Here is a 15,969-nt window from a genome sequence, read left to right as displayed (position 1 = left end):
AAATTAGACAAGTCGGTACTAAGGAGGGACTACTAAGACTTTATCAATGAACAGCCACAGTTTAAAGTGGACAATGACACAAGCCAATTAAAAATATAGGCAGAGAGCGGGCAGAGCTTCAAGCCCCTACCCCAATACAGCATACCTCGCAGAGCAGTGCATCATACGCTACCCAGGCTCAACCTAAAAAACACACATGCAGATCCGAGGAGGTAGGCAAACCATGCTGCCGTGGTAATGGAAGCCCCCCCCCCACCATATTCACAAATTAGAACATGGATTACATTAGTGCAATCTTACTTATGCATATACAAGACCAGCAGCAATACAAAATCCCATACACAGTCAATGAACATTACAGGCAGCGGCGCAAACCTTCTCACTTACACAAATGCCGAATGTTACCATCTTTTGGCAAGAAGTCAAGATATCACTTGAGTCAATCCTTAAAATGTCCATCCCTTTTTCTTGGTCGCTAGTAATATTTGGACTGAGTGATAACATCAAAGGATTGGATAGAGAGTTCCTATACTACGCCATACTACTAGCAAGAAGACAAATCTGCAAAAACTGGGTCAACGTCAACCCACCAACCCATGCAGAGTGGTTGTCCTCGCTTTACATGACGTCAAAAGTAGATTTGGCCAGAACATGTAGTCCCCGTACAGTGAGATTTTGGAATTTACTAATGGAGTGGAGTCGGAACAGTTAGGACTCCGGGGTTTTTTTTTGGGGGGGGGGGGGGGGGGTTTCCCGGGTCCGATGATTAAGCCTTAGTCTCCATGTCCAATGGGAGGCACCCCAAGCCATAGTAATATTGGACTATCAGCCCATACTGGGCTTGTACTGGAGGTAGCTCGTGTGGGGTTCTATTTCTCAGCTTCGACACCAGACCAGCCTCTCAGGAAAATTTGACGGTATCTTAAAGGCACAGAGGTTACCGAGTCTTGCGTTTGGAATGCCCCTGGATCGATTAAGTGGTTAATGAGGACACAAAAAAAAAAATAAAAATAAAAATAAAAATGCTAGAATATAGGCAAGCTTCCCTTCTTTTTGGGTGTTCGTATTAGATGGCCTCAAAGTGTGTAAACAATATGGCAACGTCCAAGGTAGAGCAAAAAAGCAAAATTCTAAAGTCAGCAGAAAAGAAGAGTTTGGCAATGGCCTGCTCTGCGTCAGCCCAATTAGTGCGACTTGTCCCGATTCTGGAGCACTGCTGCAAGTACGTGGCGTTGGCATCTGGATCTCTGACAGCAGACGGTTGTCATTTATTCTTCCTCAGAAAAGCAGCAGTGCATAAATCACTGGGTCAGTTGCACACTGACACTTTTGCTTGACTCGCAGGGCATCTGGAACTCCGGCATCTGCAGGGGAGCTCTTGTACCTGTATAGTTATAGGGTTTGCCTGGCACACCCTGCAACCAGATTCTGTCTTCCACTTGGCAGAGAAGTTGAGACTTGAACCCTAGGGAGCTTGAGTATCTTTGAGCAGGAGTAGGTATACTCATCCTTGCAGCAATAGAAGAAGTATTCTTTGATAGAACTCCCATCGAGCTACAGTACTGTAGATATGTGGCCAAAAGTTCTGGCATTGGCTGCTATCCTTTTGGCTTTGTCAATGCTTGTTTTATTGTGGTTTTTGCAAAACAATATTGTTCTGAAAGCTACCGCGCCGTGTCAATTTAAAGAACATCCAAACTGGCTAATAACAATTATATTTTGGTCTTAAGAAGCACGCATTATCATAGTAGTCCCTGGCACAGGAGGGAACTACTTTGGGCCATATTATTATGGCTGTCCGACTGTAACAGGTGGCTTGTTGGGTCCGACCGCTATCTGCTGCTGCGATCCGAACAACGCATTACAATACGTTCAGAAGGAAGGACCAACTAACACTTTACGTTGGAAACTCCTTATAATCCCTTTATGACCACGGCTCTGCAGTCAGGATTATGATGTCGGTTACTGACAGCCATTCCATGTTGGCCTTTCAAACATGGAAAGGCTATTGGAAATAAACATTGGGGGCCCCCTGGCCCTGCGCATCATGGCCTGGGGGGGCACGTATGGGACCTAACAAACATCCCAGCACCGTGAGATGCAGGCCACATGGTGTAGGGATGTTTGAAAACAATCCTTTTTGCAAGGGGAGCTTGTGAACGGGCATTTGCAGCCTGCTCCTATTGGAAAATGTATGTTTCTGACCGCACTATGTGCGGTCGCATCCAAATTGGGATGTCGGAACCACCGACATATGGTCGGGCGGTTCCTTCCCCGTAACGGTGTCTGCTTGACATCCTAATCAGGCTCAATGTGTGTGAATAGAGTAGGATGCAATCACTCACGGTGACATTCGCAAATGACTGAAGTGGGCTGCCCTATGCTTTAGTGGACAGAGGGGTCCCGGACTGAGAAATTAGATAATTAGAAATATACAAACAATGAAAAATGAAATACGAAAAGGGTGACAGAAGTGCAATGTTTTATTTACAGCGCACTCTTAACCTATTTATGGTTACACAGTAGGCATCAAAAGAATGAAATCAATAACTTTTGGTTTTTTGTGCCCAAATAGGAAGATGAGGGGGGAGGGGGTTTGTGTGGGGTAAAGTTAAAGATAAGATAGATGTGACTCACTTTTACATGAGTTTGTGACATTAAACATACATTGAAAATCATGTATATACTCTTATTCGATGGTCCCCATCGGAAGGGGCCTCGTATGGTATGCACAAATCAGATACATTTAATTAAACAATCAAGCTCCTGAAAGGCTGTATAAATCCCGCTGGAAAAGGAGTTGACGAGGTAGATAGCAGTCTACTTTTCGACCCAAGGATTTGTAGGATGATTGATCCTTACACGGCGGGTCTTCATCAGGACATATGGGGGAAGGGCAAACCTCCTAGGATCAGGAGGAAAATGAAAGTCAATTACTATAAGGGCTCAAAAGGTCCCTAGCAACCTAGCGGGTGTACCGCTTGGTATTCTTCATTAAAAACACTGAGGGCTATATACACACACAGAGAGCCACATGCTGTGCTCTCGACATTCGGTAAATCATGATTACCTGCCGCATGTGCGGGTCGGTGGGTCAAGTGCTGCGGCCAAAGTAGTTTTTGTAGAGGATCTAAAGGAGCGAGAGAACTAAGTGAGGAGTGAATCCATCGGGTCACATTGCGTGTGGTTTTACAGGGCGTTACATTGAGAAAGGGGATTACCTGTGGCTTCACATGAATCGCTATGATTTTCCGACAGCCCGTATCTGAACAAAGGGAGTTAAAGAGCCAGTCAGTTTCGGGCGACAGTATGTTGAGCGATCTTCCTAAACTGACCAAAAAAAGGGGGGGGGGGTAAGGTTACCAAGGCGAGCTCACCTGATTATTCAGATTACTGAAACTGGAGGGAGGTCTCGTGGCATCGCTCGTTTCCAACCCGTAACCAGGAAGTAAGGCGGGACGGGGCGTGGTAACTAAGTCACCTAGGTAATGGAAAGTGAAAAAAGACTAGTCTGTGGCGGTTGCTAGGTAACCTGAGGCGTTCTGTGTCAGAGAAATGCAGGAGTTGGTACGTAGTGGTAGGAGAGCGAATCATCGAGAGGTTATCTAGTACCCTTACAGTTTATACCATTGAGAACAACTCATTATACTGGCTTCACAGTTTGCAGACCTTGTGGACGATTCGCTCAAAACAAAAAGTAAAGAAATCTAAATTCCCCATGCGTGAACCTACCACCATGGTGGTTACGACGCATATCTGTTCTCGACATGGGTTGGCACCAGCATGTGTGACATATTGCAAACTCCCCGTCGGCGTGAACCTGCCAACAGAGCGGTTAGACGCACATCATTACACAGAATAAGAGTCAGAGATTCAGAATAAGAAGAAATCACACAGTAGATTTCAGAGATTAGCCAGCTGGGCAAAACTATTTTTAGATTCATTCAGACCATTTCGCACAGAGTCAAAGAAATTGATCCATTTTAGTTCTCTGACATTGAGGATGGGTACTATGTTCCCTCCCCTCGGGCCCAGTTTTACCTGTTCCAATACCACCCACTTAAGACTTTCAGGTAAATGGTTTTCTTTGTTGCAAAGTTCAACAAGAGGAGCTCCCTGGACCTTACAGCGGACACGACTGCAGTGTTGTAGAAATCATATTTTTGCGCGTTGTGTTTGTCCGACATAAATTAGGTCACACGGACAGGTGATACAGTACACCACATTGGTGGTGTTACAGTTTGTATGGGATTTCAGTGTTACACGTAGCTGTTTATGGACAAATTCCTTTGTTTGTATCGTCGATGGACAGGCCTTGCAACTGCCGCATCTATAATGGCCCACAACTGGTTGAAGGTTCCACATGGAGATTGTTTGTTCCTGGTCATTATCAAGAAATGAGCATACAACATGGTCACTGATATTTTTGGCCTTCTTAAAGGAGTGCAAAGGTAGATTGCTGAGGTTAAGGTCTCCTGAGATCAAGGGCCAATGTTTGTTTATAGCTTTCTTGATTGCATTGCTCTTGGTTGAAAAAGTTGTTACACAAATCAGGCGTTGTTCATTGCTTGCTGTTCGCTCATTAGGTTGTAACAGAACCTCTCGTGGGTTGAACCATGCTCTCTTCCTGGCTTTCTTGATCAAGCGCTTCGGATAGCCACGTTCCATCAATCGTTCTGCAAGGTTCTCAGATTGCTCCATATAAATCTTCCTTTTTGCTGTAGTTGCGATGGATTCGCAAAAATTGACCAAAGGGCAGGTTGTCTCTAAGGCCTCTTGGGTGATGGCTGGAATATTCCAGTAACAAATTTCTCTCTGTTGGCTTTCTGAATAAAGTAGTATGGAGCGCCCCATCTTCAGCAATGATCGAGATATCCAAAAAGTTTTTTTTTTTTTGTCAAATTGAATGGTGAATTGAATATCCGGTGATCTCATATTGAGCCAAGTGAAGAAGTATGTGATTTCAGTTTCAGTTCCTGCCCAAATTAGGAGGATATCGTCAATATACCTCATCCACATATGTATATTTGATCTGAATGGGTTGATGTCATTTAGTACGAATCTTTCCTCATACGTGGACATAAAAATTATAGCTAAATCAGGGGCAAAGGCCGCCCCCATTGCCACGCCTTTAGTCTGGAGGTAGAAATGCTTTTGAAACAAGAAAAAATTGCGCATCATGGCGATTTTAAGGAGTAAAATGATGAATGACGTAGGGACCCGGACAGGTGCTTCTCGTTTGTTCAGCGCAATAGTTGCCACCACCAATGCCTCTTCTTGGGGTATACTCGTGTAAAGCGACACTATGTCGCATGTAGCCAGTAGATCATGTCTTGGATCAAATAGACGGCCGTCTATCATGTTGATCGTATGTGTGGTATCACGTAAGTAGGTAGCGGTCTCTTCGGCCAAGGGTTTCAGAAAGAAGTCTATGTATCTACATAGAGGTTCCAGTATTGAGCCACAACCGGAGACGATCGGTCGTCCTGGAGGCTTCTGTAGGTCTTTGTGTACTTTCGGTAAAGTATATATTGTTGGAATCCGTGGGTTTTTCTGATTTAGATATTGGAACTCATGTTCAGATAGAAATCCTTGTTCCAAACCCTCTTGTGTGACTCTCAGGATCTCAACAGCAATATCTTTAGATGGATCACCAGGGAGTTTCTTATAGCTGATTCCATCCCCTAGCTGCCTCATGATCTCTTTTGCATAGTCGTCCACACCTTGGACCACAATGGCGCCACCCTTGTCAGCTGGTTTGATTACCAATGTCTTGTTTTCTCTAAGTGATGACAGCGCAAGTTTCTCAGCTCTACTGATGTTATGTTTGATGTATTTCTTTTCATACAAAATCTTCTTGACATCACGCAGTACAAGACTTTCATATGCCAAGATGCATTGAGTCATGGCACAAGTAGGGGGAACAAAGGTCGATGGTATTCTTAGACCTGTGGTAGATACTTGAGGTCGAGTTGGTTTATCCATGAAGAAATATCTGAGCCTTATTTTCCGGAAAAAATTATGTAGTTCGGCTACTGTATTGAAGACATTAGGTGTGGATGTTGGAACGAAGGATAGGCCACGGCTGAGTACTTTGATTTCTTCTTCCTTCAAATCGTATGCGGAGATGTTTATCACAGGCGAGGATGTGGGCCTTACCATCTGTAGTTCTTTCTGCGTGTCGATCTCTCCCCATGTTCTTCCTGGGGGAAATTCACCTGTTTCGTGCCTCTCCCTCTCCCGGAGTCCCAATCGTCTCTCACGTTCTGTTGGCCCCTGGCAATGCCTCTGTTCCAATTGTTGCCTCTGCCCCGAGGGGGTCTCCATCCTCCTTGTCCTAAAAAAGGATTGTGTTGGTGGGCTGGGCCGTAGGCTTCTTGGTATCCGTAGGACCCACTGGGACCAGCTTGCTCGGAGTCTTCTCCGGAACTGTATGATGAGTCGGAGAAGGTGGTGAAATTCCGTCTGCCCCTGAAAACACCTCGTCCTCGGTTGGTGAATCTCCCTTGAGTGTCTTGGCGATAGTAGTCGTCTTGAAGATAGGGATATGTCTTTTTCTTGTCGTACAATCTCAGATCTCGTGCGAGTTTGTCCAATTTCTTTTTGATGGTAGTTGTCTCAAAATCTTGGAGAGAGGCAACGAGTTTGGTCAAAGCTTCCTTAGAATTGGTTAGAGTGGAATCACTGGTTATTTCTGCCTTCAAATCTGCTATCTGTTTAGTCAAGGTAGCTACTTGTTCACTGGCAGTTTCAATTCCAAGCACCATCCAGTGGCGTGAGCAATTATTCGCGACAAAACTGAAGCCTTCCCGAAATTTCGGGACATCCACAAAAATTGCTGGTTCAACTTTGACTTGTAGGCCAACAGGAATGATGTTAGATTGCAGGCATTGGGCTAGGAAATGTCCATGTAATTTCGTGCGAATCAATTTTTTCTCAAGGCGCTCTAATTTGTTGATTTTATCATTCAGTGAAAAGTCTATCGCTGGTATGTTTGGTGAAAGAAAATTATAGGCTGGATCTTGAAGAAGGTCCTTGATGTAGTCCTCAGTGTAACTAAGAATGTCTTTGTCAACCATTTTATATTGGTTGAAAACCACAGTTTTACTACTACTCTATTAAAAGCAAGAAAACCTCGCAGACATCCGTCTGCTCGAAGTATATTATGAACAACAGGGTTAGACCCATAAAGTCAAAGGGACCTGGGTAAGTATATTGTAATGGACAGAGGGGTCCCGGACTGAGAAATTAGATAATTAGAAATATACAAACAATGAAAAATGAAATACGAAAAGGGTGACAGAAGTGCAATGTTTTATTCACAGCGCACTCTTAACCTATTTATGGTTACACAGTAGGCATCAAAAGAATGAAATCAATAACTTTTGGTTTTTTGTGCCCAAATAGGAAGATGAGGGGGGGGAGGGGGTTTGTGTGGGGTAAAGTTAAAGATAAGATAGATGTGACTCACTTTTACATGAGTTTGTGACATTAAACATACATTGAAAATCATGTATATACTCTTATTCGATGGTCCCCATCGGAAGGGGCCTCGTATGGTATGCACAAATCAGATACATTTAATTAAACAATCAAGCTCCTGAAAGGCTGTATAAATCACGCTGGAAAAGGAGTTGACGAGGTAGATAGCAGTCTACGTTTCGACCCAAGGATTTGTAGGATGATTGATCCTTACACGGCGGGTCTTCATCAGGACATATGGGGGAAGGGCAAACCTCCTAGGATCAGGAGGAAAATGAAAATGAAAGTCAATTACTATAAGGGCTCAAAAGGTCCCTAGCAACCTAGCGGGTGTACAGCTTGGTATTCTTCATTAAAAACACTGAGGGCTATATACACACACAGAGAGCCACATGCTGTGCTCTCGACATTCGGTAAATCATGATTACCTGCCGCATGTGCGGGTCGGTGGGTGAAGTGCTGCGGCCAAAGTAGTTTTTGTAGAGGATCTAAAGGAGCGAGAGAACTAAGTGAGGAGTGAATCCATCGGGTCACATTGCGTGTGGTTTTACAGGGCGTTACATTGAGAAAGGGGATTACCTGTGGCTTCACATGAATCGCTATGATTTTCCGACAGCCCATATCTGAAAAAAGGGAGTTAAAGAGCCAGTCAGTTTCGGGCGACAGTATATCGTGCGATCTTCCTAAACTGACCAAAAAAAGGGGGGGGGGTAAGGTTACCAAGGCGAGCTCACCTGATTATTCAGATTACTGAAACTGGAGGGAGGTCTCGTGGCATCGCTCGTTTCCAACCCGTAACCAGGAAGTAAGGCGGGACGGGGCGTGGTAACTAAGTCACCTAGGTAATGGAAAGTGAAAAAAGACTAGTCTGTGGCGGTTGCTAGGTAACCTGAGGCGTTCTGTGTCAGAGAAATGCAGGAGTTGGTACGTAGTGGTAGCGGAGCGAATCATCGAGAGGTTATCTAGTACCCTTACAGTTTATAACATTGAGAACAACTCATTATACTGGCTTCACAGTTCGCAGACCTTGTGGACGATTCGCTCAAAACAAAAAGTCAAGAAATCTAAATTCCCCATGCATAAACCTACCACCATGGTGGTTACGACGCATATCTGTTCTCGACATGGGTTGGCACCAGCATGTGTGACATATTGCAAACTCCCCGTCGGCGTGAACCTGCCAACAGAGCGGTTAGACACACATCATTACACAGAATAAGTCAGAGATTCAGAATAAGAAGAAATCACACAGTAGATTTCAGAGATTAGCCAGCTGGGCAAAACTATTTTCAGATTCATTCAGACCATTTCACACAGAGTCAAAGAAATTGATCCATTTTAGTTCTCTGACATTGAGGATGGGTACTATGTTCCCTCCCCTCGGGCCCAGTTTTACTTATTCTGAATCTCTGACTCTTATTCTGTGTAATGATGTGCGTCTAACCGCTCTGTTGGCAGGTTCACGCCGACGGGGAGTTTGCAATATGTCACACATGCTGGTGCCAACCCATGTCGAGAACAGATATGCGTCGTAACCACCATGGTGGTAGGTTCACGCATGGGGAATTTAGATTTCTTGACTTTTTGTTTTGAGCGAATCGTCCACAAGGTCTGCAAACTGTGAAGCCAGTATAATGAGTTGTTCTCAATGTTATAAACTGTAAGGGTACTAGATAACCTCTCGATGATTCGCTCTCCTACCACTACGTACCAACTCCTGCATTTCTCTGACACAGAACGCCTCAGGTTACCTAGCAACTGCCACAGACTAGTCTTTTTTCACTTTCCATTACCTAGGTGACTTAGTTACCACGCCCCGTCTTACTTCCTGGTTACAGGTTGGAAACGAGCGATGCCACGAGACCTCCCTCCAGTTATCTGAATAATCAGGTGAGCTCGCCTTGGTAACCTTACCCCCCCTTTTTTTGGTCAGTTTAGGAAGATCGCTCGACATACTGTCGCCCGAAACTGACTGGCTCTTTAACTCCCTTTTTTCCAGATACGGGCTGTCGGAAAATCATAGCGATTCATGTGAAGCCACAGGTAATCCCCTTTCTCAATGTAACGCCCTGTAAAACCACACGCAATGTGACCCGATGGATTCACTCCTCACTTAGTTCTCTCGCTCCTTTAGATCCTCTACAAAAACTACTTTGGCCGCAGCACTTCACCCACCGACCCGCACATGCGGCAGGTAATCATGATTTACCGAATGTCGAGAGCACAGCAAGTGGCTCTCTGGGTGTATATAGCCCTCAGTGTTTTTAATGAAGAATACCAAGCGGTACACCCGCTAGGTTGCTAGGGACCTTTTGAGCCCTTATAGTAATTGACTTTCATTTTCATTTTCCTCCTGATCCTAGGAGGTTTGCCCTTCCCCCATATGTCCTGATGAAGACCCGCCGTGTAAGGATCAATCATCCTACAAATCCTTGGGTCGAAACGTAAACTGCTATCTACCTCGTCAACTCCTTTTCCAGCATGATTTATACAGCCTTTCAGGAGCTTGATTGTTTAATTAAATGTATCTGATTTGTGCATACCATACGAGGCCCCTTCCGATGGGGACCATCGAATAAGAGTATATACATGATTTTCAATGTATGTGTCACAAACTCATGTAAAAGTGAGTCACATCCATCTTATCTTTAACTTTACCCCACACAAACCCCCTCCCCCCTCATCTTCCTATTTGGGCACAAAAAACCAAAAGTTATTGATTTCATTCTTTTGATGCCTACTGTGTAACCATAAATAGGTTAAGAGTGCGCTGTGAATAAAACATTGCACTTCTGTCACCCTTTTCGTATTTCATTTTTCATTGTTTGTATATTTCTAATTATCTAATTTCTCAGTCCGGGACCCCTCTGTCCATTACAATATACTTACCCAGGTCCCTTTGACTTTATGGGTCTAACCCTGTTGTTCATAATATACTATGCTTTAGTGGGTCAAAGAAAATGGGTGGAAATGTGAATGACAATAACATACTATGCATGAAGAGGGGTTGGCTGAAAGCCCCAGGTAGTATATTATACATTACATATTAGTCCATTTGAAAGTTCAACGCTAACGACAGGCCTAAAAACTAGCATTGTCAAAGCCAGTCGGCCTGGCGTTGGCAGTCAAATTTTGGCTTTGCAAATATTTTGTAATGATTTTTGTAAAACTGTTTAAGGGGACTACTTTGTGTGCAAGTAGATATTGGGCAAGAGCTGCATGCAGTCACTCAGAGGTAAGCCAACGGCAAAAATAGGCTGACCCTGTTCCACATGCTACCCTCTGGTGGTGGGATCATAAATGTGAATGACACTAAAGACCAATGTATGAAGAGACTGGGCTGAAAGACCCTATAACATTAATTAAAATCAAAAGGTTTGGTTAATGCCAGACCTAAAAACGGGGTGGGGGTGGTGGCTGTCGTCATTTCTAATTGCAAGCTCAATAGTCATTATCATGAAAGAAGGACTACAAAGAGGCAACCGTTTGTGCTATTACTCTTTTGGCAACACACTTATATTTGATGGATACAGCTATTTCCTTCCAAACTAGTTTATAAACTATGGATATCAAGTAAGGGTCTTTTAGTTTATCCCTTGTACTTCTGAGGACAGTATGACGCTCCATTTGCCGCACAGTCTGATAGAACAAGAAACCAAGCTGACTACTACACTCCTATATCACTAGAAAGCTGTTTGCTTGGTATATCAAAATGTAGGAGTGTGACTTGTCAATCCAGGGGAAATTGTAAGGGGCTTTAACCAATGAACAATAGAATGCCATTTTTCATACAAGGATCGTTACTGGAATTAACAATTTGTTAAATTAAGCTGCACAAAGTGTATTTCAAAGAACACTAAATGCCGGTTTGGGTCTCTAAGGAGTGAGAATGGCTGAGGGGATTGAAAGATGGTGCTAGACATCCCAGTGACCCATAAAGCCAATTTTGAGCAACGTTTTTTAACCTCTACTTAAAAAAATGTTTTTCAGTTCTGAGTTAATATATTCCAAAGCTCAGGGGTGTGGAATTTATTAAAATATCTACTTGTCCATGGGGCAAGTTGCTTCATAAATCTACTTGTCCTGTAACAAAATCCACTTGTCGCTTTGGTGCCATGTAGTGCGGTGACAAATTAGGGCAGCAATCTCATTATATAAGAGCTCTTATATAGCCTCTCTCATTATGACAGGGCTCATATCATAGTAGTGTTTGAATACTAGCAATCCCTTTATGTTGTCACATTTCGGCAGATCTACATACTGAGACTGAAGGTAGTGGTAAGCAATAGTTCCAGTTTGGAATGCCCTTATGAGTCGGAGTAAACCTACTAACTTGCATGTTTTAAGGGTTTTCAACAACTCTTCTCTAATCTTTTCCCATAATGAGAAATGTTGGAAATTTACTCTTGATAATGGCTAACGTAAACCTTCTTCCAGAGTTGGGGAAAAAGTGGTTGGAGGGAAAATGAACTTGCAAACACTTAGGTTTTCGCATGAGCAAATCTACACATGCATATTTGCTCATGCTAAAATGTAGATCACAAACATTTTCTAGGAGTACAATTTCTTGCCCTACTTCTGCCAATTCTTGTGAATTCACGAAAGCTATATAGCTGTGCTTAGTGCAAGGACATATACCAAGGGTGCACTTTTGAGACTTTCTTTAATTATTGGGCCCCTAATTTGGTCTGGCGTTAACCATGACCTTTTGTGTTTATTAAAATTCTCTCTCTCTCTCGGTAACCGCTGTTTTCACTGTGAGTGACAGCATTCTGCTCTTTCACAAGGAGCATATCGGCACACAAAGTAGTTTTGTCAGTGCCAATAACTAATGTGGCAGTGTGTGCTTTATTGAGACCAAAACCTATTTTTGCTTTTGCCAATGTTTGTTATAATGGTGAGGGCACGGCAGCCCTCACATCAATAAGGTTTTACAAAAACCATGCGAAAACAAGTCACACATTGCCAAAACTAAAAAGCTGACCAACAATTTCAGACCTACTGGCTTTGCCAAAGCTTGTTTATTTTTATGTTTCCCATAACCTTATTGAAACTGGTTACACTGATTTTCCAATATGAATATTTTTGGGAAATACTAGAATGCATCAGCACATTTTACTAAATGATGCTGCAATGAAATGGTACCTGAAATTTTACAGTAGTTTAGCTAAATGTTTATTCCCCTACTTGCATTTTTTAAGAGCATTTTATATTGAAAGCAAAGAATCATTATTCTTGATTTCAAGCTTTGCAAATATTTGCATCTAATCAGAAAGCATTCTGGGAGCATTATGCAGAGCTTCATACTGCTAAACATTGAAAGCGTGTGTACACATTTTTATACTGGAACCCCTATCAAGAGTGCAGTCAGAATTTACATTTACTTAGAGCACTCACCCTAATAATAAAGGCTTTAGATTAATGAACTATAAATACAAGTTTGAACAGCATTAACATATGCACACAAATATTAACTGCAGGCAGTGCCCTTCCCTGACCCTTAATGTGAACTGTAAACTGGCAGCCAAAGGGTTTGTGCTGCAGGGGGTTGGGCCTACTTGTCCCAAGGACAAAATACACATTAAAACTTGATGCCCTTGACCCCAAACAATATGTCCTGGGCGTCGGGCTATAGGAATTCCACATCCCTGAAAGCTGTTCTTATTTTAATAACTACAAACATCTTGTCACACCTAAAAAAACACTACTGCGCTGAAAACATGCTTGGAAATGCCACAAAACATTTTTCAGGACACTCAGGTTTTATTTTTCAGGATAACTGCGAAGTGTATCATTTTATAACCATTTGGGATATCAAACCAATGAAACACACCCTTGCCCGCTAAGACTGGTAAAAAATTCACTTTTCTCTCTGCCTGCTACATGGCATGACTGCAAAAATAACATTTCTTATGTATGATATTACTTCAAGCTAGTGTAAATTGTGTACAATTTTAAAATTATATATATGGTTATTCTAAATTAGACATCCTTGCCTGTCAACTCAAAGTAAAATTTTGCTTTTTTCATATATTGATTGAACAAATAATAAGTCTTACAAAAGTATGAACACACTTCACATATGTAGCAGGAATTAAAAGTAATGAATTATAGTACCTTCTTCGCTCAGCATCTTGAGGGTCGGTCCCCGGTAAACTGATAGTGATAGAAGATGGAGCACCAACGTCATATCGCTTCACTGTTTTCCGACAGATGCGCACTTTCACCAAGACACCATGCACCAAGTTGGCAACCAGTCCCACAAGAGGCTGAAGGATCTCTGGGAAGAATGTGGCAAACGCAAAATGATCAGACATGTCTCCGCGACCCCGGCTGTGCCTTTGGTAGAAACGCAGGTACACCCAGCTTGACAGCACCCCAAATCCATAGGATGCCAGCAGATTGCTCTCAATCAATGTAGTTAATCGCAAGATAGCCAGTATCAGCAGCAAGAGCATTGGAACTACTTTCATGCGAACTTGTGGGACCTTCAGGACGATGCTATCACCCATGGTTTGTTTGAGAGCCACCATGACCCCTGCGAGAAACCCCAGGACACCATGGATTTGGATATTAAACAGGTATGCCAGATTGAAAGTAGCTACATATGTTAGAAGGTATGAAAAAGCACCCAGGATGCCAACAGAAATGTTCACTACTGCAAAAAAGATTAACAGTTCTAGTGCCCCCCAGAGAGGTTCCAGGAGCCGGCCGGCTACCACCACTGTGGCCAGGCTCACACCTACATCCCAGATGTGCTTTTCCACCACGCCATGCGTAATAAGTGTCCATATCCAGAAGTTGGGTGGGAAAAGGAATCCAGGGGTCACACCTAGTGTGGATACAGTGTCTACCCCGAAGGTGATCAAGTACAATAGGAGGACAGTAGCACAGATCGACTTCACCACTACACTTGTGCTGGCCAGTACAGCCAAGAAGTGCTGCTGAGCGACTGGGAGATATCGGTTCATTATTTTTTCCTTAAAAATCAATGTACAAAAAAAGGGAAAATGTCATTCGTTACAGCCAGTTTGGAAACTCATAAAAAGTTCTAACAGACGCAGTTAGGATTCCTTGTGTTTATCCTCTCACAAGGTGTGTTACCCCAAATACATTTGTGTATTACCTCACAATCAAGTTGTGTCTTCAGCTTAGTACCACACCTTCTCGACAACTAAAACTGATTCTTTCCGATCCGCTGTGGTTCTGCTTCCTAAGCAGTTCTCCCGAGGACACTGTTGCCTCGATATCTGTGGCTTGGCACCCTTCAGTTCGCGGTGCACTGCAAAAGTGCAGTCATGTTATTTTCCGTGTTGGATAGCATTTGAGGCTTAACTTTTTTCCTCACACAAGAGCTTTCACTATTTCGTTCGTGCAACAGTGGGGGCTGTCAGATTCACAGTTGGAGATTCCTTAATCTGGGTTGGTGGAAAGGAACACCGGTCCGGTTTAGCAGGTGAAACGTTTCTAGTAGGGATAGTCAGCAAGAATGGGTGCCTGTAATGATAAGATAAAGACAAGCATGAGAACGGTGAAGAGGACTGTAAGGAAATATAATGTAGTATCTGGAGAGGTCATCAACTATGGATGGAATACCAGGCCGACTACCTAACAATTTAGCAAATGGTGAAGAGAGCGGAACACCAAGTTAAGACTTACGAGGGAAGTGAGGGAAGTGACGAAAGGGCATGTATTCGGATGAATTGACAGAGTTGAACACTACGGGCGAGGAACTCTATGCCTGGGAGTAGCAGTACTTTTGAGAAATTATCGAGCACTTGGCAGAGGTGTTGAAACGTCTAAGCGAAGTGGTAAAAAGCACCTCTGAAGAAGTCATTGGACCTGAAGGCTAGGGCAAGGGTCATTTATATGATAAAGGGCCCAAATAAGTACTACAAGGGCAGTGACTGCAAGGAAGCGATCCCACACCCTCCCGGCTGTCCCTCCTCCTTCCTGTCTAGGCCGCTTGTGCTCACCCCGCCGGGCGCAGCTCTTACGTTCCCCGGCGGCGGCGCTCGGGAGAGGCCGGGGCTCGCAGACGTCTTGTTGTGGTCTCAGGGGGGCCGGGTGTTCCTCCTGGGCCCCGGCGGAACTCTGGGCAGCCGACAGTCCCTTCTGCCACCGTCACTGCCCGCACACAAACAGGGCTCTCCGCGCCTGCGCAAGCCCACTTGGGAAGTGTAGTCCGATGGCTCTTGACAGAATAGCCTAGACTGCCATCGTTGGCAAAAGACCAGTTCAACGGCATAGAAAAAGGACAAGGAAGTCATCGATGTGGTCTATGGAATCCGGCGGACATGTTGATATGGAAACGCATCTTGGAGAAGAAAAAAAAATGAATGCTTTTAAAATGTATGATACCTGTTTAGACTCGAAAAAGTAATGCATTTTCCTATCAGGCATCGATAACGCTATGGCTGTCAAAATCAAACAATTCAGTTACAAAAATAACTCGCCAGCGTTTACGCGTAGGTGATAATTTAATTT

General features: G+C 43.6%; 1 protein-coding gene across 2 annotated transcripts in view; it reads right to left on the bottom strand.

Moving 5' to 3' along the window:
• Nucleotides 1-15,696, bottom strand: part of LOC144782129 (transmembrane protein 115-like) — a 35,728-nt gene extending 20,032 nt beyond the window's left edge. Inside the window, exons 1-2 of one of the 2 annotated variants that reach the window (XM_078661306.1) lie at nucleotides 15,480-15,696; nucleotides 13,600-14,979 (exon numbers count right to left, since the gene is read on the bottom strand). In XM_078661306.1, the coding sequence (XP_078517432.1) occupies nucleotides 13,600-14,453 (854 nt within the window). In that variant the 5' untranslated portion in view covers nucleotides 14,454-14,979; nucleotides 15,480-15,696. Of the gene's footprint in view, nucleotides 1-13,599; nucleotides 14,980-15,458 lie in introns of both variants that reach the window. The other variant, XM_078661305.1, reaches the window with a different exon arrangement.
• Between the last annotated feature and the right edge of the window lie 273 nt (nucleotides 15,697-15,969).

The sequence above is a fragment of the Lissotriton helveticus genome, chromosome 9, assembly GCF_964261635.1.
Source record: "Lissotriton helveticus chromosome 9, aLisHel1.1, whole genome shotgun sequence".
In the NCBI taxonomy this organism is placed as follows: domain Eukaryota; kingdom Metazoa; phylum Chordata; class Amphibia; order Caudata; family Salamandridae; genus Lissotriton; species Lissotriton helveticus.
This window is presented reverse-complemented; position numbering and strand designations above follow the sequence as displayed.